The following is a 23,463-nucleotide window of genomic DNA, read 5'->3' on the forward strand; positions in this document are numbered from 1 at the left end:
TGGGTGGGATCACCTTGTTCCGGGACTCTGGAGAAGGAAGTGCTCCAAACAGTTCATGAATCGCAAGATCTTTAACAAAATGTTGCAGAAAATCACCAGTGTGACAGTCAGGGACGTGAGGTTCCCCACGTCTCTGGAGCAGCACGGCTCAGATGCGATGGTGAGGAAGTTGTGCGCAGTCTGTATTAACAGTGCACTGTGTGTGTGTGTGTGCATGTATTGTGTTTACTTCACTGTCACTTCCCCACACTTGCAGCACACCGACCCGGATTATTCGGCCGCGTATGTGGTGCTGGACACGGACTGCGGGCTGAAGGGCTTCGGCTTCACATTCACTCTGGGGAAGGGGACGGAGATTGGTGAGATCTGTACAGTGGTGATTAAAAGTGCACTTCTTAAAACAGTGTCAACCATGAATAACACACACACACACACACACACACGCAATGGTGCTGCTGCGTTCAAGTGCATCTAATGTTCCACCTCATTGAGCCTAAATAGAACTTTATGCAAGTTTTTGTGAATTGGACCAAAAGGGTTGTTGGATAAAATAATGTAGGTCATATATCAGCCAAATATACAGAACCAGTCAAAAGTTTTGGACACAGCTTCTCATTTAACTACTTTGAAGAATGTAAAATATAAAACATATTCTGGTTTGTTGAGCATTTGTTTACCACATAATTCCATATGTGTTCCTTTATAGTTTGGATGTCTTCAATATTAATCTACAATGTAGAAAAACATTGAATGTCAAAGGTTTTGGACACAAAACATTGAATGAGAAGGTGTGTCCAAACTTTTGACTGGTACTGTATTAAAAGCAAAAATGCTACTTTTGTATTAATAAGCTTTGATCATAGCTCTATAGAAGAAAAGGGTCAGTAATGAAAATAATTTCATCCATGAACAATTTATCCATTTTTTTTTAGATCCCAACCAAAATGTGAAAGGTATTCCACCTCCCCAGGACGGGACACTATGTTCTTGGCTAAAAAGGATACAAAGGATTAAATTGAATGAATTGAAATCTAAATTTGATTACCTTATAATTTATATTTATATATATATATTTACATGTCACAATGTCAGTGTTAACAGATATTTTCAAGAAGAAGAAAATCTTTGTACGATAGTACATTTTCATAAATTAGTGAGATTTGTAATTTGAGTCTTCAGAGTCTTCCCCCCTTCACAATAGTATACATAAATAATTCACCTAGCTCTTGTAAAAGTAAAAACATTAATAAAAAAAAACACAGAAGACTTTAATGGTAAATACACTTCTTAATAATTAAATGTTAACTTTAGGTATCAAAATAGTTTCCATTATTCTGACTGTACTTGAAGGCAGCATTTATGTCTACCATGCTGGTGTACAAACCATAGAAGGTTCAAAGTTGAACCTCACAGCGACATCTTGTGGTGATAAATATTAAACACAATGCAACTGATTTCAGGTGCATCTGTTCAAAGACTAGAACAATGGAACAATAGAACATGTGGTACATATGAGATGTGGATGTATTCCATAGACTGATTTGTGTTGGTTGTGACCTGCAGTGGTTTGTGCTGTGGAGGCTGTGGCTGGACTGGTTGTTGGGAAATCCCTGCAGGAGATTGTGAACGACTTCCGGGGATTTTACCGCCTCCTGACCAGTGATGGTCAGATGAGATGGGTGAGAACAGACACAGAAGCACTAGAAAAATAGTGAGAAAAGATACAGATAACACTGAACAAAGCAGCCTGATATTTAACATATTTAAAAGCAACTGTAGAATAACCTGAGATTTATTTTCCTGCCTCCTCCCTGACTTTTATCAAGTTATCCATCTTGCTTAAAGCACCTTGCTGTATTTTAAAAACTTGTAGATCCCCTTATCTTGTCATAGATGCCGTTAAATCCATTTATTCTTATTTAAATAAGATACATGGCATCCGTCTGATTCTTGCCACCTCTCTAGATTCAAAAATAGGAGCCATATGAATCCTAGTCCCAATTTATAATCATTCTGTCTGTCATCATCTACTACATGGTCCTCCAACCTTTTTTTCTGAAGGTCCCAATATCCTGATTGGAGACTGACTGGCCAAGACGATAAATACATTTTACAAATACCGGCTTTTCAAGAAGGAGTGTCAGGTGCATGCAGCCAAAAAAAAGTAATAGAGGCTCTTTGAATACAAAGCTAAAAAATACATTTTCCTGATTAAGACTGATTGGCCAAGACAAATAAACGTTAAAGTGTTTGTGCTCTTGAATTCAGGCTTTTCGAGAAGTAGTATCAGATGCATGCAGCCAAAAAAAGTAGAAGAAGCTCTTTAGACACAAAGAAAAGCAATTTAGAATTTGTGGTAAAGGTAACAAAAGGCGAAAACATAAGTGCGCACTCGAATCCAGGCTTTTCAAAACTTTGTTTCAAGTGCATGCAGGCAAAAATAAATAGATAAGGCTCTTCAGATACAAAGAAAAGCAATTTCTAATGTGTGAATAAAGTCCTTCTAGTTGTTGAAGGTCTCAAAGTTCTGGTTAATATTTGCACACTTTTAACAAACTTTTTACTGTCTTTCACTACATCTTTATTTCCGTCAGGTCTTCATTTTGGTGTTAGTCTTTCACATTAGGCCTCTTTTCTAATAACCTTTATTTGATGTACACTCTAGTTAAGCCTTTTTTTCCCCCCCAGTGCTTCATGTTTTTAAACTCTCTTCTGAACCAGTTAGGCCCAGAGAAAGGAGTGATCCAGCTGGCCGTAGCTGCAGTCCTCAATGCTGTGTGGGACCTTTGGGCGAGGGCAGAGGGCAAGGTGGGAAACTGTCTGATGAGACATTATTGAAAAAAAAAATGTAATTTCCTTCACTAGCTTGACATTTCATGATTTCATTTTCCTTGTAGCCGCTGTGGAAGCTGCTTGTCGACATGGTGAGTCACAGGATATTTAGATGTTCTGATTCATGTCCAGGATGTGACCACACGAGTAAATATATCGTCTCTTATGTGTATCAATCCAGGATCCCAAGCAGCTCGTCTCCTGCATTGACTTCAGATACATCACCGATGCGCTTACAGAGGAGGAGGCTATAGGTGAGACCGCTTTACAACGTTTAACATATGTTCAGCACAGTTTGGGGAAAGAAACTCCCCTTTTGTCAAATCAACACTCTTAATGCTTCTCTTTTCTCTTGCAGACATACTCATGAAGGCACAGGAGGGCAAGCAGCAGAGAGGTGAGCACACTAACCAGCGTCATTAATTACACGGCTGAATTGGATTTTGCGGAACTAAATTGCCTCTTTAGAAACTAAGGAGTGCTTTAAGCCTGCATAATGGCCCCCTGCACTCCACGACTGCTCTATTAGAACACACTTCTGGAGTGTTTATTACCCGAATGGCTGCTTCTCTCTCCTCCCAGAGGATCACATGCTGAAAGAGGGTTATCCCGCCTACACCACCTCCTGTGCGTGGCTCGGATACTCAGACCAGCTTCTCAAAAAGGTTATCTGCGCTTTGAAATAAGTGTAGTTTCTCACGTTGGACAAATCTATTTCAATTGCCGTGACAGTTGTGTGCTTCTGAAGCTCTGCACAGATGCTCTTAAAAGCGGTTGGACCAAATTCAAGGTGAAAGTCGGTGCAGATCTAGAGGACGATATACGCAGGTGCCGCCTCATGAGGCAAATGATTGGACCCGATAACACTTTGGTAAGGTTTGGTTTCCAGTCTCGTCATCGTATTAAATTAAGAAATGACAGTGTGCTAAAGTGCTGTCGTGTTCAGATGATCGACGCCAACCAGAGATGGGACGTGGCCGAGGCCATCAGCTGGGTGTCCAGTCTGGCGGAGTTCAAACCTCTTTGGATCGAGGAGCCCACGTCTCCAGATGACATCCTGGGTCACGCTGCCATCTCCAAGGTGAGGAAGAAGTTGGATTCTCCACGTTGACGACATGAAACAGACTATTAGACAATTTGTAGAGCATCTTTTATAGAGGTTAGTACAGTTCAAGGTGCTTCACAGATGACTGACGAGCCAAAGTGAGACAGAGCAAGTGTGGACCATGAAAATTTTTTTTGTTTTTTTAATTAAAATAATTAAATTAAATTAAAAAATACAATTTCACAGCTTCAGACGAATGTATGCAAGATAATAAAATAATAAAATGCAATAAAATAGGATTAAAAGCTATAAAACAGTAGAAGTAGTAAAACAGTAGAAGTAGTAAAACAATAGAAGTAGTAAAACAATAGAAGTAGTAAAACAGCGTCAAATTAACACTGGATTTAAAATGATAATAAAATAGAATAAAATGTTCAAAAACAAGATAATAAAATGTACAATTTAAATACAATAAATAAGTAAGTAAGATTACAAAAATGACTATAAACCGTTCTTAATCGAAATAAAAAAGAAGTAAGCCAATCAGATGGAAGGAAAGACAAACGGTTAGTTGTTCTTTGTCTCTTTGTGGTGGTTTTGGTTCTCTATGTGGTCGTTTTAGTTCTCTATGTGGTCACTTTAGTTCTCTGTGTGTTTTAGTCTATGTGGTCGTTTTAGTTCTCTATGTGGTCACTTTAGTTCTCTTTGTGGTCGTTTTGTCTCCCTTTCTGGGCGTCAGGTTGTTTAGTGTCTTTTTTTTTGTAGTTTTGCATACATTTTGTAGTTGTTTTGTATCTCTTTCTGGTCTTGTTGCCTCTAAGTTTTATAGTACTTTAAGCTTTGTAGTTGTTTGGAGTGTCTTTGCCTCTGGTCACCTGCCCTGTAGGCCCGTTCAGTAATCCTTCCACTGTTGACGACTGAATAAAGATGTTTGGCTTTGTTGCTGCAGGCTTTGGCTCCACTCGGGATTGGTGTGGCTTCAGGAGAGCAGGTCAGAGCTCATGTTTGTTTCTAGCGCACATATCACTGGCTTATGAATCTATATTTTCTAATTGGTTTACCGTTTCCTCTCCAGTGTCACAACAGGGTGATGTTCAAGCAGTTCCTCCAGGCCTCGGCTCTGCAGTTTGTCCAGATAGACGGCTGTCGAGTGGGGAGCGTCAACGAGAACCTGGCTGTGATGCTGATGGCCCACAAGTTCCAGGGTAAAACTCGAGACATGATAACAATGACGTATTTATTTATGACCTCGAAAGTGAAAAAAGTGAGTAAAATATTGTTATACCAGTCAAAACTTTAAAAAAAAAAACTATTTTATGAACTGATTAGTCAAAACACAAGTATAAACTCCATTTTCACTATTTCAATAATAGTATTTATAAATTAAATTAAATTATTAAAAAAAACATGGCTACATCACACATACTACTGTCTCCTACCTCAGTGCCCGTCTGTCCTCACTCTGGAGGAGTCGGTCTCTGTGAGCTCGTCCAGCATCTGATTCTGTTCGACTACATCTGTGTGTCTGGAAGTCTCAGCAACCGGTAAGAGCAGGAGTTGTTTTTTTAAGATCTCTTGACTGAAACCAAAAATCTAATTACATCCAGCAATGTTTTTTTTTTTTTTTTCTTGACAGAATGTGTGAATATGTGGATCACCTGCATGAACACTTCACCAGTCCTGTGGTGATTCATGATGCCCACTACATGCCTCCCAAGGTAAGATGAAGGACAGGCGGCGTACAAAGTGAATATCTACATTACTCTAAATAAACATGGGCGTTGTTTTATTATTGCAGCTGGTAAAGGTGGAGCATGTTTTTCACTTTATGGAATGCAAAGTTCTGCTTTTGTTCTTATTTTTAACTAAAATATATTTTTTATTGATAAAAAAAAATTTGAATCTGAATGTGCAGAGTACCTTTTAAGGTATCAAATAAATGAAATGGAGTAAAAGTGCAATAATTTCCTAAAATGTAGTGGAGTAGAAGTAAAAAAAGTAGAAAATGGAAATAGAAGTATTTTAAAATTGCACATCTTTACGCACTTGTTTCTGAGTCCACTGTGCTTATTGTTCTCAGGATCCAGGCTACTCCTGTGAGATGCTGGAATCATCAGTGCAGAGACACCAGTACCCTGAAGGAGAAGTTTGGAAGCGGATCATGAACGAATAAACATTATACCGAAGGCTTTTGTTTAGTCTTATAATCAGACTTGGCTAAGGGGAGTGAAAATGAAGAGCATAAGGGTAGCAGGCGCTGTCAAATTCAGACCTTTGTAATATTAAATTGTGTGTTACTGCTGGGCTCCTGTGGGTTAAAAATTCTGTACAAATCAAGTTGACACAAGTTTAGATTCTTTATTCATAAATTACAAGTTCAGTAACTTGTTCAATAACAGTTGAAAAACGGAAAATTTCCCAGCTAAAAGGCAATTTCAGACTTACAGTGGTAGAGGAAAACACTTGTCAGTTCACCAAAAATCAGCAAGAAATGATACTAAAACCCAGGAGTGAATAACACGTACTATACAGGACATATAAAGCGATACATTTTGTATTCATCATTAAAGTCAAAGTGGGATCTTTACACAGCCATCTGCATCTTAATGGCGGGATGAGGGTTGTAGTCGCAGATCTCAAAGTCTTCTGCACAGAAATCATCGATGCTCTCCACTTTTCTCAGGATCTTCAGCTTGGGGAAGGGGCGGATCTCCCTCTGGAGCTGCAAAATTAGACAGATGAGTAAGTCTGAAAGCCAGGCAGAGAGACGGGAGACAGAAAAGCCATCTTTGAACTAACCCACCTGTACTTTGAGAGGTTCGATGTGGTTGACGTAGATGTGAGCGTCTCCCAGTGTGTGAACAAAGTCGCCCGGCTGCAGGGACAGTTAGAAAAAAGGTGAGGAGAGCACGCACACACACACACACACACAAGACAGTTAAAATGAGTTTTGACAAAAAGTCAAGTGCTCTTACCTTGAGTCCTGTGATGTGTGCGATCATGTAGGTAAGAAGTGCATAGCTGGCGATATTGAAAGGCACCCCGAGGCCCATGTCGCCTGAGCGCTGGTACAGCTGACACGACAGCTCGCCGTCACACACGTAGAACTGACACAAGGCGTGGCAGGGGGGCAGAGCCATGAGGGGCAGGTCTGCAGCGACACGGGAGGAGACGTTAACGTTAAAATGATGGCGCAGTTTAGCGTGAGTTTAAGAAGATTTAGATTTTAGATGTGCAGGACCTTTGGGGTTCCAGGCACACATGATGATCCGTCTGTCCTCCGGGTTCGTGTTGATGGTGTCGATGATCTTCTGCAGCTGGTCAACACCTTGTCCTGTGTAATCTGTTGAAGGAAATCATTAAAAAAAAAGATTATTTAAGATCGGAGGGACGGTAATCTGTTGTGTGTGAAGCTGTAACAATGTGTGTAATATGCCTTGGAAATATAATCTATTTAAAAAGGAATAATTCTACATTTTGGGAAATATGCATATCTCTGAAAAGGTTTTTGCACAGATTAAACAAATTACATATTATCTTTTTAACTAATGGGCTAATGTTACTTTTAGCCAGAGCCCCCACTTTTCCTGGTTATTCTATGACAAGCATTTTTTATTTTATGTATTTACATGAGTAACACATCAATCTTCTCATCTAATTCTGGGCAAAAAAGCAAATAAAATGCAGTTTCAAAAATGTGTAACTATTCCTTTAAGGTTGAGTAATGTAGCTGTTTTATGTATTATTTTAAACACATAAACACACTGTCAGATGCTCTTACTTTTTTTAAATATAATCTTAACTGCAATGCTCAATCTAGATTTACCTACAACCATTTTACAAAGTCTTTAAAAAAGTCATCCAATTAAAATGTCATCTAATACTTTGTGTGGTTAATGGCCTGCATGTCCAAATTACTTTGATCATACAACAAAATCCACATTTTGGTTACCGAAAATATAGTTCAACAGAAGTGGAGGTTTTCGAAGAAAATGCTTTTGTAGGGAATTGATGTCCAAAAAAATTTAATGTAATAAAATGGAAATGGAAACCTTAAATAATGGAATGTGTGATTGTCAAAGTAGATACAACATAGCAAACAAAAAACTGGGCGTAACTCTACTGTAACTGCACCTGCATGCATGTTTGTGTACTCGGCGCCGAAGTGCCTCCACTGGAACCCGTACACGGGTCCCAGGTCTCCTTCCTCTCTATCAGTGAACCCGAGGTTGTCCAGGAAGCCCCGCGACCCGTTGGCTTCCCAAATCTTCACCCCTTTCTCTGACAGCTCCTTGGCATTCGTTGATCCCTGAGGAAAAAACACATTAGAAGAAATATCAGTGCCCAATTCAGTGCTAAACCAAACCCCAGACAGAAATGCTGCATGTGAACTTAAAGGGACAGTTCACACAAATTGCTAAAAGAAAAAATTCTCAGCTAAAAAGCCATATTACTGGGTTTTTCCCCCTCTACAGATAAGGATAAGTAAAAACCTAAGCAATCAATCCTAAAACTACCTGCATGGCTATAAACCACTAGAGTAAAGTGAGAAAATGTTCTTTTTATAAAAAGAATTTTGGGTGAAAAAACGGGACCAATGTTGTCGTATCATTCTCACCTTAATAAACCACAGCAATTCTTCAAGGATGCCTTTCCAAAACACTTTCTTGGTCGTCAGCAAAGGAAACTGATCTACAAATAAACAGGAACAGATTATTTGACATTTCTGACTAAATAATAAATTGCAGCAAGTTGCTTTAAGTGGTGTGAAGTAGCAAAGTACATTTTATAGGCTGACATGCTGTATCTTTAAAGCAATCTCTGATAATGACGTGAGGGTTTAAAAAATATATATATATTATAAAAAAATATATATATAAAAAGATATATTGCTTATGCAGCTATATATCTGTGATAAACTAATTTAAGCCTATTTATCAGTGGGGTTGCTGCACTGTGCATTTAATGCATGAACTAAAGTAGTTTTTCTTGAATATTTTTATGATACTGCACTTACAATGTTAAGATATTTGTACGTCTTACTCCACTGCAAATATTTGACAGTTTTATCAGTTAATTTGCAGATAAACCACATGTATGCATGTGTATAAATCTTATTATTTGGCATTAGTATATAAATGAAACTGAAATGGGACATTCTGCATGATTTACTTTGACTTTTTTGAGTTTATTTTGCAGTTTCTTTTGAATTTTGAATGCATGTTTGTTTCCAGCTTTCCTAACATGTACAGTAATTACATACATAACACTAAAAATGCAGAGATATCTGTACGTTTTACTCCACTACAAATATTTGACAGTATTATCTGTTAATTTGCAGATAAACCACATGTATAAAAATCGTATTATTTTGCATTAGTATATAAATGACTAATGAATGAATTGACTCTTTTGAGTTTATTTTGCAGTTTATTTTGCATTTTGAATGCATGTTTGTGTCCAGCTTTCCTAACATGTGCAGTAATCACATGCATAACAAACACAGTCAAACCTCTCAGGCTGTATCTGGACTGAGCCCCGAACACTGAGAGGATCCCGGTCCCGGTCCGGTCTCCCTTCCTGCGGCCGTGCTGCATGATGTGCTCGACCTGGGCCACATATCCGCGTTCATCGCACAAAACACCGAAGTTATTCTTCTCCTCCACCGCTGCAGACTTCTCCTCCTGCTCCACCGCTGCAGACTTCTCCTCCTGCTCCACCACCTCACGGCTGTTTTCTGTGTGTATTTCTGAGGTGGCGGGCATGTTTGCAGACCCCAAAAAAAAGTAACTTGCCGACTGTCAGAAAAAAAGTGTGTTGCTCAAACTATTGATTTATCTCCCGCGTAATTTAAGAGACTCCTCCCATCCAGTAAGGGAAGTCGCTATTGGCTGTCTTAAATGACGTCATCGCCTAATCTGCATAATGTTATGTTTATTATATTCCTTTATTGATCCCCATGGGGGAAATTCATACATACTATACAACTACACAGACAATAAATACACATACTATACAACTACACAGACAATAAATACACATACTATACAACTACACAGACAATAAATACACATACTATACAACTACACAGACAATAAATACACATACTTTACAACTACACAGACACAGACAATAAATACACATACTATACAACTACACAGACAATAAATACACATACTATACAACTACACAGACACAGACAATAAATACACATACTATACAACTACACAGACAATAAATACACATACTATACAACTACACAGACACAGACAATAAATACACATACTATACAACTACACAGACAATAAATACACATACTATACAACTACACAGACACAGACAATAAGTATTTTTCTTATTAGTGGCAGCTGGCTTTGGGTGTGTTTGAGTATGTTTTATATATTTTTTATATCACAAAGTTTGGCGTATAAATCAGCCTTACAACACAGGCAGTATGCCCGTGTATCATCTTTTCATTTGGTATTTTATCTTGTATTTGTTTACTATATTTTACCAATATCACTTGATTTTTATTTATTTCATTATTTAGTTTGTTTATTTGATTGTCACTTGTTATTTCATTTCTTTGTTTGTTTGGCTGTGAGAGTCAAATGCAGAGATTTATTTTAGTGTGACTGAACAAACATTTTACATTTACATGTGTAACACGGCGGCTCTGCGCATGCGCGACTCGTGTGCGGTGTCTCCTCTAAATCTCGCGAGAGTAAAAAGCACCCTGCTTTTTAGTCAAAAAAACAACTTTTTGCCACCTGAAAATATGAATTAAATTATATTTTATATATTAAAAAGTATATAAAAAAGAGTGTATGTAAATTTTATGTGAAGGAATCAAGTACGTTTAACTAATTCTTTATAATTAATTACCAAAAAAAACTTTTTGCCAGCTGACTCAAACAGGAAGCATAAAATATTCTTTACAGTGCCCTACTTTTTGCCACTTGACTGCCAAAAGTTTATCAGAAAATATTAGATAAATTATATTTTATATATAAAAAAGAGTGTATGTAAATTTTATGTGAAGGAATCAAATACGTTAAACTAATTCTTTATAATTAATTACCAAAAGAAAACCTCAAACAGGAAACAATATTCTTTATGGCACCCTACTTTTTGCCAGCTGACTGCCAAAAGCTTATCAGAAAATATTAATTAAACGATATTTTATATATAAAAAAGAGTGTATGTAAAATTTATGTGAAGGAATCAAATACGTTAAACTAATTCTTTATAATTAATTACTGACAATTATATACTGACAATACAGTACCAGTCAACCTTCTCATTCAATGGTTTTTCTTTATTTTTATTTTTATTTAAAAAATTTCAACATTGTAGATTAATATTGAAGACATCCAAACTATGAAGGGTACATATGGAATTATGTGGTAAACAAACAAATGCTCAACAAACCAGAATATGTTTTATATTTTAGATTCTTCAAAGTAGTTGAATGAGAAGGTGTGTCCAAACTTTTGACTGGTACTGTGTATAAAAAAGAAAGTATGTAAATTTTATGTGAAGGAATCAAATACGTTTAACTAATTCTTTATAATTAATTACTGACAATATATATAAACAGTATAATATCAGTATAATGTCTGTATTCTTAAATTTCTTATCGGCACAACCATAAATCCAGATTGTTCTAATAAACTGAGGAAAATGTGTTCTAATGATTTAAAAAGTCTGCTTTACAAAAAAATAAATAAATAATAAGTAATTATATGAAAGTGCCCTACTTTCTTTGGATGACAAACATAACAAAAAACAAAAGAATGGTTCAAGCACAGTGTACATCATTTTATTGCATAAACATTTAATAAGAATGAACATACGTGAATAAAAAAAATAAAAGCTGTGTGTATAAAGGTGCATTTTTAAGTTTTACAAAGATAAGCTTAATTGTTTAAGAACTGGACTCTTTATTCAGCTTCTGAACATTACTCAATTCAAGTCTTCAAAAGTAGTCTTTTGAAGACCCACACAAGCAAGTCAGGTAACTGGATTTTCACATGGCTACAAATACCAATACTGCATTGCACACGGGTGCATTTAATCTTTTAATACAACAGCAATGAAGGATTAAATTCATGATAGTTTCTTAGCTACCTCATCATTTTGGATTATAACATATCATATATTTGCATTGTGGGTCTCAGAATAAGATTTGAAGACATGCACAGGGATTTGTCATGGTGCAAAGTTGGCGGTTTCAAATTATCACATTTCATTTTACTCAAATTTTATTTGGATATCTGCCAGGTGAAGCTGGGAGCAAAATAATGACCTAAGCCAGAACGCTGCTTGGATCAAAACCTCTTATCTGTTGTTTATGGAGTGTCAGAGCCTCCTGAGCTACATATTGGATAAAAGCAGGGTCGTCCACCTGCAGCTCTGAGGGGACTGAGACGGTTACCGGGCCGGAGTCCAGTATGTCTACAACCACGCTGATGTCAGCTTTAGGTCTCATGTTCTTCATCTGCTGCTGTGCATTCACCTGAAAATAGAATAAGTGGAACTGAATCAGTGATGGCAAAAATAAAACAAGATTCTTGCCAGACAAAATAATTATACACATCTTAGGCTATTTTATATAAAACCAGGTAATCAGATTGGATTAACTGTAAATAACATAAGTATTAAAGTGCATTTGGCCCCTAGCAACCCTCATAACTACTATGAGATACAGTCTGACAAACGTTACTGCAGACGTACTGTGATCACACTGAAGGAGCTGCGTGGGCCGACGGTGCTGTTGGACAGCTGGCCGACCCAGCCGTACTTGTCCTCCATGGTGCTGAGCCATCTCTGTGTGTCGGCCGTGTGTCTGTGAACCAGCTGCAGCCGGTCGTCGTACTGCTGACGGGAGGCGTTGAGCAGCATGTGCATCTCCTCCATCTCTGAGTGTAACTGCTGGACGCTGGGACACTCTGTAAGTACAAATGATACCATACAGAGAAGCGTGCATAAATCCGTGCAGACTATTCTCTGGCTAAAATGCCATTAGTTCGATTTAAAATCAAGTAAAAACCAGCAGTTCTAAACTAAAAAGGGCTGAAATGATTAGTAGATGAATTCATCAATCATCAATTGTGATAATTGATTGACTGTTTAAGTCAGTCAGCAACAAAAAATGCAAAACATTTTCTGGTTTCAGCTTCTTAAATGTTTTTTTATCAGCTTTAAACATATATCAATCAATCTCAAGACGGCATTAAACGATTAATCAAACAGGCTCAGTAACAACCAGCCAAATAACCATCAAAATATTACCATCCTGCTAAATGTTTTCATTCATGATGCCTATTATAACCCATCAGTTGAAAGACTAGTTTGTAATATTAAGACTTTAAAATTAACTTTGCAATGTATTTTAATAATCCCTCTAGGTGAATATTTTTTTATTTTGGCCAGAATTTGCATTTAAAGTCCAGATCTGTTCTTTGTAACTGCTAAATAGTTATGGAACATATAGTGCTCACTTAATAAAAAAAAGTTATTTACCTTTTAATAAATATTCTTCACACGTCTGGCACAAACTTTGGAGCTGCCAGCACTCTGCTGCTTGACTGCGCAGTCGTCTGCACAGATATCTGCTCTGTGACTGTCCCAAAGCAGACAGGGGTCCCGTACCTTTGTAGATAAACACACACTGACAGATGTCACATTGGATATAAATCATTATTTGATACACAGATTGTTTCAATTGAATCTTATTGCTAGGCAACAGTTTGGGTCCATGTTTACTTCCTGTCAGCTTTTATTCAACTACTTTGCAACAAGGAATCTATAAAAGGAAAGGTCATTATGTCATCGTGACACCATTTCTAATTCTGTCCAGATTTATAGAGACACATAACATGCAACCTCCTGACAATAATAGGAAACATTCTGGAGATTATTAAATATAATTAACAGTTAAGTTATTGAGATGCTCTATTCCAAACAAATACATATAGAATACTATGGGCTGGGCGCCAATGTAAGTCCTGAAGTAGTGACCCTTGTTGCTTTTATACTTTTTTGCACTGCAACAGCAAATAAATAGGACACATTTTAAATGTTTAAAACTTTTAAAGGGTCTTTAATGTATACACAAATGTTGTACTACTAATGGCATCAGATACCTGTGTCCGGATGCTGAAAGTACACCTCTGCTTCTTGCATCTCCTCGAATACGTCGGCCACCGTGGAGCTGAATTCTTCTAGCACATTCCTCCCGAAGTCAGACACCGACTCAAAGATGTGATCCAGACCCAGCGTCCTGAAGAAGCCAGCGCTCGAGCTGCCCTGCGTGGAAGACAGCAGGCTGGGTCGAACCTCCGTGATGAAGGCCGCCAGGAAGGAAGGCCCGAACACCTGTTGCATCCTTTGCACCACCAGGATGCTCCGGTTGTACAGGAGGCTGGTGTTCGACAGCAGGCGGCCGAACGACGTGTCTGCATGCAGAAGCTCCAGATCTGCACCATCCTCTGGGAGCTGGTTCTCAGGTGAGTTAATATGAGCCACATTCTCCTCGTTTTGATTGTAGACGTGCTCTGTGGCGTCCAGCTGGTCGGCCATTTTCCTGAAAAACTCCTCCACCTGCAGAAAGAGAGAGAGTCATAGAGGAACCATCACATTTGGAGCCTCTTACAAATCAGTCTAAACTCTTTATCATTTTGAATGTTTGAGACCATTATGACAGTTAGAAGCTAATAGGCTGAGGTCACACCTTGAAGGAGAAAGAGGCAAAGCCGCGGCGACACGTAGACGTGTAGAAGGCTTTACAAGTATCTTCAAGACAAGGCTGACATTCTTCAAAGGAGGATTTGGTTAAATCTTGACATTGCTGCTCAGCCTCCTCTAGTTTCTGCTCTGATTCCCGGACCAGCTGCATCGCCCCCTGAAGGAACCCCAAAAAGAGAAAAAAAATTCTGTCACAGATACATTACCTCTTAATAAGCCGGAGAGGATATGATGTGGTTGGCAGAAAGTATTTTATTTTGAAATCACATTAATGAAAGCAGATTAATCTACAGACAGTTCATTTATCCTGACCGTAGTAAAACTACACCCCCGCTCCAACATTCATTATTCACTGTCTGCTTTGAGGTTTTCTCTGTGAGGCTTTTTGTGGCTTTGCTTTTATGAGGCAGAAAATATGTCATGGGCTTCAGAATAAAGCACAAAGACTGGCGTGTAACTGCTCGACTACCCTGTGGCAGAAACACCATTTTTTTTACCTCCTTCTTGTCCTTAGTGTGTCTCAGGGCCTCCATCAAATGTCGGTGCTTCTCCTCTTTTTTCTCCATCGTTTCCTTCACCTGCTTCACCCCGAGCAGCGCCCGCTTTATTTCCTCATCGACACACTGCTCTCCTGCTGCAGACAGCTCTACACATACACACACACACACACCAATGTAACACACTGTCATTAACCTATAATTGTAAGAAAACGTACCTCTTAGTGATTTTCTGTTAATGAAGGCCTCACTTTTCAGCGTGTCCTCATTCAGTGGAGGCGAGTCAGCCAAACAGAGCAGGACTTTGGTGATGCAAAGAATTTGAACAAGCAGCCTCCTCATCCTTGAGCTCTGTAAAAAAGTGCAGAAGTTACTCATTATTATTTTATGGAGCACCACACTGTACCAGATCTTTATACAACAAAGGACAGGCTTTCATTTTACTAACATTTAAAGGAACATGTCATGTACCGGTCATGTGACCCGCCACAAGGTGGTGCCATTTCTAAAGCATTTTATTATAGAGGCCTTTAAAATATTAAAACAACACAAAGAGCAATTTATTATCCCAAAGTGGACTCATTAGCATGGAATATCACATCAGTGTGAATCAAGATAAACATGATGCTACTGCAGTCATCTGTCATCTAATCAGGTTACATAAAAAGGAAAATAACGGTAATACACTGAAATTGAACTATGTATTTTAAGTCAACAAAGGTTTAAGCTCAAATAACTATTTATTTATTCCTAAATAAAAAAGTTAGACTATTCTTGTTCTAGCACCTGGTGGACTGTGGACATTCAGCAACAGTGTGCAACTGTTGTATTACATTTATTTGCACAAGTATATCATCTAGTCTATTGAAATTGATGCTGCCTGTGAAGAAAGTCACCAAGTCCACTGTCACAGAAGGAATTACAGTGATCATTAATGCAAAACAAAAACAAAATAAATAGCTAAATTGTTTTTTTTAATGTATATTTACCGTTGGCAGCTGTGAGAAGCACCAGACTCCAAAAACAAAAAGCAGCAGGTTGTTCTGATAGAGAGATGAGAGTAAGGCTTCCCCAAAGGATTGTTCTATTTTTATGGATCTACTCACCGGCACAGATCCTATTAGTGAGTTTGCATAATCAAGCCTCATGCGCACAGCGTAACTACAGATCGGTTTATGACTGAGAGTTAATGCACTCTAAACATTATGTGCTCAATTGTTTTGCAGGTCTATCTCACTTTATTGTGTCCCAACATACAACCAGAGCCGACCTCAGGTGAAAAGTTCTGCTCTATAATCTCCATCAGACTGACAGTAAGCCTGAGCTTCCTGCAGAGACCTGGCATGCTCTTGGCTCAGAAGAGAGGACTGTATGTACATGTGCAAATATGCATGCTTATACACAAAACAGTAAAGAGGAAAGCAGTGGGTGTGCTTTTAACTTTATATTTAAATTCTAGAGCATCCATCATGCTGTGTCAGCGCTGCATGAGAAAAAAATCCTCTTGCTTCCTGTCTCCTGGCTCTCTCTCCTGCTGCACACAAGACAATCTGAGTCGTTCTTAATCGCGGTATCCGAACAGGGCAGCGGCGTGGCAAATGTGGAATTCCTGTGTGCTTTCTCAGCTCTCTGTTAATCGGAGCCCACTGCTCAAAAAGCCTTGACCCAGCAAATGAGGTCCCAACCTTTTGAATGAGGACCAGCAGGAGCATGGCTGCAAAGATACCTGACCCTCAGCTGCTTTTTATCAGCATGCCGCGATCCCTATCTGGGGCCTAATACCAACCCGCTGCTCCAATTATAGCCGACAGTAAAATAACAGTTTTGAAGACTTTAGGAAAACAGCTAATTAGTCGCTTTTATCATCTCAGGCGAGTCTGGAATCTAAGCTGCGGTGGACCAGGGTCAAACTCCAGCTATTACTGGGGCTGTTTGGAGGAAGAAGCAAAACAGATCTGAGTCTGTGTCATGTTTTTTTGTTTTTTTTAAGCTCAGAGGATTCTATAGTTGGTGTTATCTGTAATCTATTTCCTGTAAATCACTTGGTTTGAACTGAGCGAGTGTAAAAAGATTAACATCGGGGGCCACATCAGTGCGTTGTAGCCCAGTGACACTAACCTGCAGACACAAGAGCGGCCCTGTCTCATGTCTTTGATGTCCGATGCAGCTGTTTTTCTGCCTTTGATCAGTGATCTGCATCTGCAGGCTGGAGAGATTATGGAGACAGGAACTATTGAAATTATCATCGCACCTGGAGGAGTCAAAGGGGAAATGGCCGCTGGTGAACCCTAGAGAATTTTGGATAGATTGTGGTCAGTATTGGCTGCCGTTGGCGACAATCTTATGCAACAGAAATCGATGTTATGGCAAAAGTAAATAAATAAAAAGATCTATATCATCTAATGAGAAAGTTAAGAAATATAGTATGTATCACAGCAAAGCAAATCCATCTTGTTTCCTATGAAACAGACATTCCAAGGAAGATGACTTTAACGCACATTGTAAAAATGATTCAGCCTGAAACTGAAAATAAAGCACTAAAATGCAAAAATCTACATAATCTACAATGTTGTTTTCATCAATCAAATAAGTAAGGAGACTTCATTTATGAAATCAACTTAATACATGTATTTGTTTGTCATATTTCTTGATTTTAATGTTCCTTTTTGTCTTTGTTTGAGGATACAGACTTATTTCTAGGAATTTCCCTAGAAGCTGCCTTCACTAGACCAGGTTAAAATGAATTTTTACTGTAATAGAATATGTCTTGAAAATATGGAGATTTTCGCAGTATTATTTCTAGGAATGTGGGGGTTATTGTGATAAATCAGTTGATAAAATACCACAAACCACATGAGTACCACATTATTGAAAACCACAGAGAGGCCAAATGGCCCTGAAAGAATATCATGTGAATATGAAAGTGATTTTTCATCCTGAAAGGAAACGAGATGTGAATATGTAAAAAAAAAAAAACTGCACAGAAATGTCGCCGTTTCGGTGTCGCTCGACCTCCTCCAGAACCTTTTGAAATTATCTTTAATGGGTACCAGATTTTTTTTAACCCGGGGACGTGATTGCCATCGACCCCCAGTAACTTAATCTCATCTCCGGCTGGCTTTACTGCAAAACGCCGCACGACGTCCCCGGGGTCTGTCCGCACCTCCTCCATCCCGACAGGGGGAGACTCAGCGGGAGAGGACGGGACAGTCACTGGGAAGACTTCAAAAACCTCAGGGAGGCACTGGTTGTCTCCGAAGGGAACTGGTGAGGATGTAGTGCTTCAAAGAGAAAGCTAGAGACAGATGTGAGGGAGCACCGGGAGTGAGGCACTATAAAATAAGAGTTTTGTCGGTAGGTGTTTGTTTTGTAGGTAAAAAAAAAAAGAAAAGGTCATAAGTGTTTGGTTAACAAATGCACATAGAGTTAAAGCAACTGTTTTTCTATCCGAATTAAACAAGTATAACACAATGTTTTCAATGGGCAGCTTTGGAGACACTTGGATACAAAATGTGAAATTATTCCTTTACTTCAGAGTTGTTTGGAAGCATCCAGATAAAAGCTAAATATTCAGATTGTAGATGAATTATTAGGTTGTAAAAGTAAAATTTAATTTTGATAACAGTTTTACGCAACAAAGTGATTTAATTCTGAAGGCAACACAGGAAGTCCATCCTTCTTTTTGCTATGTAACTTTACACTGGTAGTAAAAAAAAAAAAAAAAGCCTGCACGTCTTCCTCCTTCAGGCTCCAGTAACATCACATCACTCCTGCAGAAACTCTCCTGAAACTAAGCGAGCAAGAGAACAGAGACGATGGGATTTTAAACTGAAGACTGGACATGAAGACATACTTATAGTTTTATCATTTCTTTTATTAGTTGTGTGTCTTGGATCAAGTTTGCACCATTGCACTGGATGCTGAGATGCGCAGAAAGTGACAGGGGTCCTCATCTCTTCTACAACCCTCAACGATTTAGAAAAACGCCATGAAAGGTATGTTTTTCTTTTACGTGCAGCTTATACTTAAAAAAGAAAAAAAAGAAATGTGTTTTCCAAATGCACAGATTACACTCTTTACATATTTCTGTGCGCATTTCTTTGTGGTGCGTGATTCACATCTGGATGACATTACGGTACTGCGGTGCAGAAGTTGTGAAATACTTGGATTTTCTTGGATTTTTCTTACATCACTAAGTTACATCATGTTTTATTTTACTTGCTGGATTGGAGAAACAAGAAAACTTTTTCATTGTAAAGAAATATCCTGCATGAGTGATGATGATAAACTGCTGTATTTGTGCTGACTCTCCACCCATAGCCTCTAAAAGGCAATGTTCTCTATTGGTGGCATGAATAACCAAAATATTATTTTTACCAGCATAAAACTGAGGTGAAATAGCCCTCCAACCCCCTCTGACCCCCCACCAACAAACACACACACACTCAGCTCAACCCTGTCTCCCCTCTCCAATCCCATCTGTTTACCATTACCCGTGATGTTCTCTCTGCTCTGCTCCAGTCTCCAGTGTAGTGCAGCAGAGTGTAATTAGGGTTTACTGTCAACAACCCAGAGAAACCGCAGCCTGTGGCTTTTACAGTTCTCTGGACCTCCTATCTCCACATACACACATACACAGACAGCCTAGAGATGATACTCCACTATCTCCAACCTAATGCACTGTTGGCTGCCTCCACCCTGTCAAACTGAGATCATTGTACTTAAGGATAACATGATGAATTCTTGGCTCTGTGCAGCTGCCCTGTGGCGTTTCTTTGTGTTTTTATTTTGATTGTAGAGTCTTCCCCATTATCTTTACACGAAATGTACTACCAGTGGTGTGTATATGACCTACTTATGTCATGTTTATGTTTATGTCACACAGACGACTTTGCAGACGAGGAGGAAGTACAGTCTTTTGGATACAAGAGGTTCGGTGAGTGAAAAGTCCTTTTTCTTAAGGTGGAAGAGAGAAACAGAGACACAGTTAGAGTTCTAATCACACAACTTTTTTTTTATATAGTTGTCAGAATGAATTGTTGTGAATTAAACTATTCCATAGTATTTTTGGTTTTTCCTCTTTTCTGCTGTTACTTACCTTGAATCTGCCAGTTAACACGAAAGACACATTCTTCACGTCAGGACAGAGAGCAGGCTGCCAGAGCCTCAACAGTCCTGATATTTAGCTTGGTCGCTAATCATTCTGCTGGGTTCGGGTTTACCATAAATGTGGCTGACAGTCTGTGAGGTCCACCTCACTGCTGAACCTACAACCCCTGACAGATCAAGAAGCTTCAGAATCTCTCTTCTCCCTTTCATTCGCTTAAATTGAGTCACTTAAACGCATTGACTCACACAACCGTGAAGTTACTCAAACATTCAACATTTATCTTTCTGTTGTGGTGCAGACAGAGTTCATATGCATTTGGTTTGTGTACACATGCACCATGTGGATTGTTAAATATGCAGTCAGGCCCCATTTTCACAAGTTTTCCCATAAGACTTTGATGCTGGTAGGGAACCAGAAAAGACCAGAATGATAAAGATGAAAAGCTTAAATGGTTAGTTCACCCAAAGTACAAACACGCACCTCTAGTGGCATCAAGCCAGGCAACCAGTTGTGGTTGTATTTTTTCCAGGTTTTGGGATATCTGTCCCTCACATTTTGCCTCCAATACAATAAAACAGCAACATGTCTTTCCAGAAAAAGTGTCCACATTACGCTGAGGAATCCATAGACCTCACTGTAAACCGGTTTTATTTTCTGCCCAACAAATAGTTCCTATTAAAGCTTCCTGTAAAGTGGAAAAGTATGTATTTTTGTCGAAAAGACCCTTTGAAAGTTGCATTTCTAGCTTGTTTTTCCCCGGTGGCAAACAATAAGGTCCATCCTGTTCTTCCCCTTTTCTTCTTTGTACGTTCTCGATAAGTTCACGCAATATGCATTGTTATTTCGCATTTTATTTCGTAAATGCAAAATCTGTCAAACAAGATGTTACATAAATGATGAGAAAGCACAACTACTGTCATGCAGAAAGCGTTCGTTTCTCTGCTCTTCCACTCGCTGCTGTTGGGTTTTTTGAGGCATATGTTTGCCATCAAGCTCATGCATTCATGCGTTTGGATAAAGAAGAAAAAAACTGGCAGCAAAGGGCAAACGCTGTGTCACACACACACTCAAACACATCATCATAAGTACTTTCCTTAGAGACGGAGCGTGTGCTCCATCACTGTTCTGTTGGTTCAACATTGATTTGGGATCAGGAGCCTCTGTGTCTCTGTAGTTAGGGTTTTGCTTCAGTATGACTCATCCACACACAGTTCGGACGAGGTCCACGAGTGTCGATGTGAGGCAGCGGACTACAGCACCAGCTGAGAGGAATTCAAACTGTGTTAAAACACAATCTCTTTTCATCCAAGTTACCCAAGTAGAAGCATCCTGTTTGTCTTTCTCTGTGGGCGCGTGCAAGTGGCGCTCATGGATTAGATTAGAGAGCTGCGGGGCAGGGAGCCAAATCCCGCTCTCACTTTTAACTTTATTCAAATGAACTCTTGACATTCGGCGGAGTAGAAAGAGCGAGAGAGAGAAAGTTGCTGAACTCTGTGCTGAGTGCTGTTGGCCCTCTGAGGGACACGGCAGCTGTTTGGAGGGGCCGACTTCGAGGGTCGGTCTCACCACTCTGGAGGCTTTGTTGTGCAATCTAGCCGCATTCATGCAAACCATCACAAACCCTCATTCTTCTACTATTAGCACAATAATTCCATCACTCATGGAAACAAGCAGCTCTTTCCTCTCTGCATGTTTTGCTTTAATTCATTGCATTCTCCCAGGAGACTGATAGTGTTTGAATTGTTTTGATTTGTCAAAGCTGTAACTGTTAGTCACCACTGAGAGCACTCCATTTGACTGGTTTAATAAGTGGACATCTCTAAGAGACAGTTCATACAATACAAGTGGGCTTCTGTTTTTCTGAGCATATAGATACACATTTCACAACCTTTGCTACTACAGCTGACTGTTTTCTGAAGCGCTCTAGAAAACCTTCCAGGAAGCCATTCACTTCCATCAATTCCAATACACAATGAAAATCACCTTGCAGTTTAAAAACATGGATACATCTTCCGACTTGTGAAGCACTTTGGGTAAAAAAAATGAATACAGTGTAAAAGAAATCAACCATGAACAACAAACAAGAGGTTTGTATATTTTCTAGATTATTAGGTTGCTTTTTGGATCTTATAATTTCACACAAGCACTTGAAGATATTTCAACAAAAGTGCCTTTTTGCAACAGTATGACTACAGGAAAATATAAATGAATGATCTGTTTCAAGCCACTGCAATGGGATTTTTCATACCTTACTGAAATGATTAGAAGTCAGTGGTTGCTGATCAACTAAATCAGTCTTCAATGGACGGATGTTAAATGGACTCCAGTAGTGTAAAGAAGACATAGTTTTGTAGTTAATTGGCTAAAGCATGTAAAAGCGCTGTGGTCTTCTCAGCTAGAATGATTAACTGCTGTTGGCTTGTGTAATTTTTCCTTATAAAAGTGCATGAGGAAAGATAAAGGAGCAATGAAATACACCAAGGTCTGATGGTTGGCTTCGTTTTTCAAGAAAGTTCGTTTTCCAAGAAAGTTCCAGATTTGATACACTCAGTTGTAGAATAAAAGGCTGTAGTGCAGTTGTGAAAAAATCTGACATTTCGCTTTCATTCAGTTTCTTCATCCACACCAACAAACTTAGGCTTTCCTCCAGCCTTTCTGCATTAAAAAGAACAATGTGTAATATCAACACGTGTACAAGTAACACTTAGTGACAACATTGACATATCCTCAAAAGTAGCTTTCAGGTTTTTGGACGCACAAAGTAATGAGTCAGTTTTCCCTAAGTCAGAGAGAGCCTGATGAGGAAACACAGTAACAAACACACACACACACACACACACACACACACACACACACACACACACACACACACACACACACACACACACACACACACACACACACACACACATTTTAAACAGAATTAACTGTTCTCTATCTTATACAAATGTCATCCAGAAGGTATGCATACATCATGTATATTTACACAAATACACACATAGACACATTTTTCCACTCATTTGTTTACAAGTGGAATGGCACAACACACACATACGTACGCACACACGCACACACACACACACACACACACACACACACACACACACACACACACACACACACACACACACACACACACACACACACACACACACACACACACACACACACACACACACACACCAGTACATTCACTGAGTGAACTCATCTGGTAATCCCATCTCTCTGCC

At 38.9% G+C, this 23,463-nt stretch overlaps 4 protein-coding genes across 4 annotated transcripts in view; 2 read left to right on the forward strand and 2 right to left on the reverse strand.

Moving 5' to 3' along the window:
* The first annotated feature begins 33 nt into the window (after positions 1-33).
* On the forward strand, positions 34-6,065 carry enosf1 (enolase superfamily member 1). The gene is made up of 15 exons (XM_054622713.1): positions 34-160; positions 257-359; positions 1,564-1,679; positions 2,722-2,808; positions 2,898-2,924; positions 3,014-3,086; positions 3,191-3,229; positions 3,415-3,497; positions 3,581-3,703; positions 3,779-3,913; positions 4,827-4,868; positions 4,953-5,082; positions 5,322-5,421; positions 5,514-5,595; positions 5,958-6,065. The coding sequence occupies exons 1-15, from the start codon at positions 56-58 to the stop codon at positions 6,048-6,050; spliced, it is 1,338 nt and encodes a 445-aa protein (XP_054478688.1). The 5' UTR covers positions 34-55; the 3' UTR covers positions 6,051-6,065.
* Positions 6,066-6,097: 32 nt separating this feature from the next.
* Positions 6,098-9,728, reverse strand: tyms (thymidylate synthetase). The gene is made up of 7 exons (XM_054622714.1): positions 9,390-9,728; positions 8,496-8,569; positions 8,012-8,186; positions 7,119-7,220; positions 6,853-7,028; positions 6,681-6,752; positions 6,098-6,599 (listed from the first exon to the last, which is right to left on the reverse strand). Exons 1-7 carry the CDS (start codon positions 9,640-9,642, stop codon positions 6,462-6,464), a joined length of 990 nt encoding a protein of 329 aa, XP_054478689.1. The 5' UTR covers positions 9,643-9,728; the 3' UTR covers positions 6,098-6,461.
* A 2,457-nt stretch (positions 9,729-12,185) lies between these two features.
* Positions 12,186-16,176, reverse strand: LOC129111057 (clusterin-like protein 1). The gene is made up of 8 exons (XM_054623351.1): positions 16,113-16,176; positions 15,375-15,474; positions 15,124-15,272; positions 14,613-14,783; positions 14,026-14,482; positions 13,403-13,531; positions 12,614-12,828; positions 12,186-12,395 (listed from the first exon to the last, which is right to left on the reverse strand). Exons 2-8 carry the CDS (start codon positions 15,463-15,465, stop codon positions 12,186-12,188), a joined length of 1,422 nt encoding a protein of 473 aa, XP_054479326.1. The 5' UTR covers positions 15,466-15,474; positions 16,113-16,176.
* Positions 16,177-18,891: 2,715 nt separating this feature from the next.
* The window catches only part of LOC129110840 (collectin-12-like), a 31,788-nt gene continuing 27,216 nt past the window's right edge, over positions 18,892-23,463 (forward strand). Inside the window, exons 1-2 of the mRNA XM_054623076.1 lie at positions 18,892-19,118; positions 20,009-20,059. Of these exons, the coding sequence (XP_054479051.1) occupies positions 19,112-19,118; positions 20,009-20,059 (58 nt within the window). The 5' untranslated portion in view covers positions 18,892-19,111. The remainder of the gene's footprint in view (positions 19,119-20,008; positions 20,060-23,463) is intronic.

The sequence above is a fragment of the Anoplopoma fimbria genome, chromosome 21, assembly GCF_027596085.1.
Source record: "Anoplopoma fimbria isolate UVic2021 breed Golden Eagle Sablefish chromosome 21, Afim_UVic_2022, whole genome shotgun sequence".
Classification (NCBI taxonomy): domain Eukaryota; kingdom Metazoa; phylum Chordata; class Actinopteri; order Perciformes; family Anoplopomatidae; genus Anoplopoma; species Anoplopoma fimbria.

Bases quoted from the DNA above. Each gene is read 5' to 3' on its own strand.
- enosf1 (XM_054622713.1), top strand. From the start codon at position 56: ATGAATCGCAAGATCTTTAACAAAATGTTGCAGAAAATCACCAGTGTG. The intron at 3,704-3,778 runs GTAAGGTTTGGT...TGTCGTGTTCAG, and splicing joins TTGGACCCGATAACACTTTG to ATGATCGACGCCAACCAGAG. The intron at 4,869-4,952 runs GTCAGAGCTCAT...TTTCCTCTCCAG, and splicing joins GTGTGGCTTCAGGAGAGCAG to TGTCACAACAGGGTGATGTT.
- tyms (XM_054622714.1), bottom strand. From the start codon at position 9,642: ATGCCCGCCACCTCAGAAATACACACAGAAAACAGCCGTGAGGTGGTG. The intron at 7,221-8,011 runs GTGCAGTTACAG...TTCCTTCAACAG, and splicing joins GTACACAAACATGCATGCAG to ATTACACAGGACAAGGTGTT. The intron at 6,753-6,852 runs GTAAGAGCACTT...CTGTCCCTGCAG, and splicing joins CACACATCACAGGACTCAAG to CCGGGCGACTTTGTTCACAC.
- LOC129111057 (XM_054623351.1), bottom strand. From the start codon at position 15,465: ATGAGGAGGCTGCTTGTTCAAATTCTTTGCATCACCAAAGTCCTGCTC. The intron at 14,483-14,612 runs GTGTGACCTCAG...CTCTTTCTGCAG, and splicing joins TTGCCTCTTTCTCCTTCAAG to GTGGAGGAGTTTTTCAGGAA. The intron at 13,532-14,025 runs GTATCTGATGCC...TTATCTACAAAG, and splicing joins CTTTCAGCATCCGGACACAG to GTACGGGACCCCTGTCTGCT.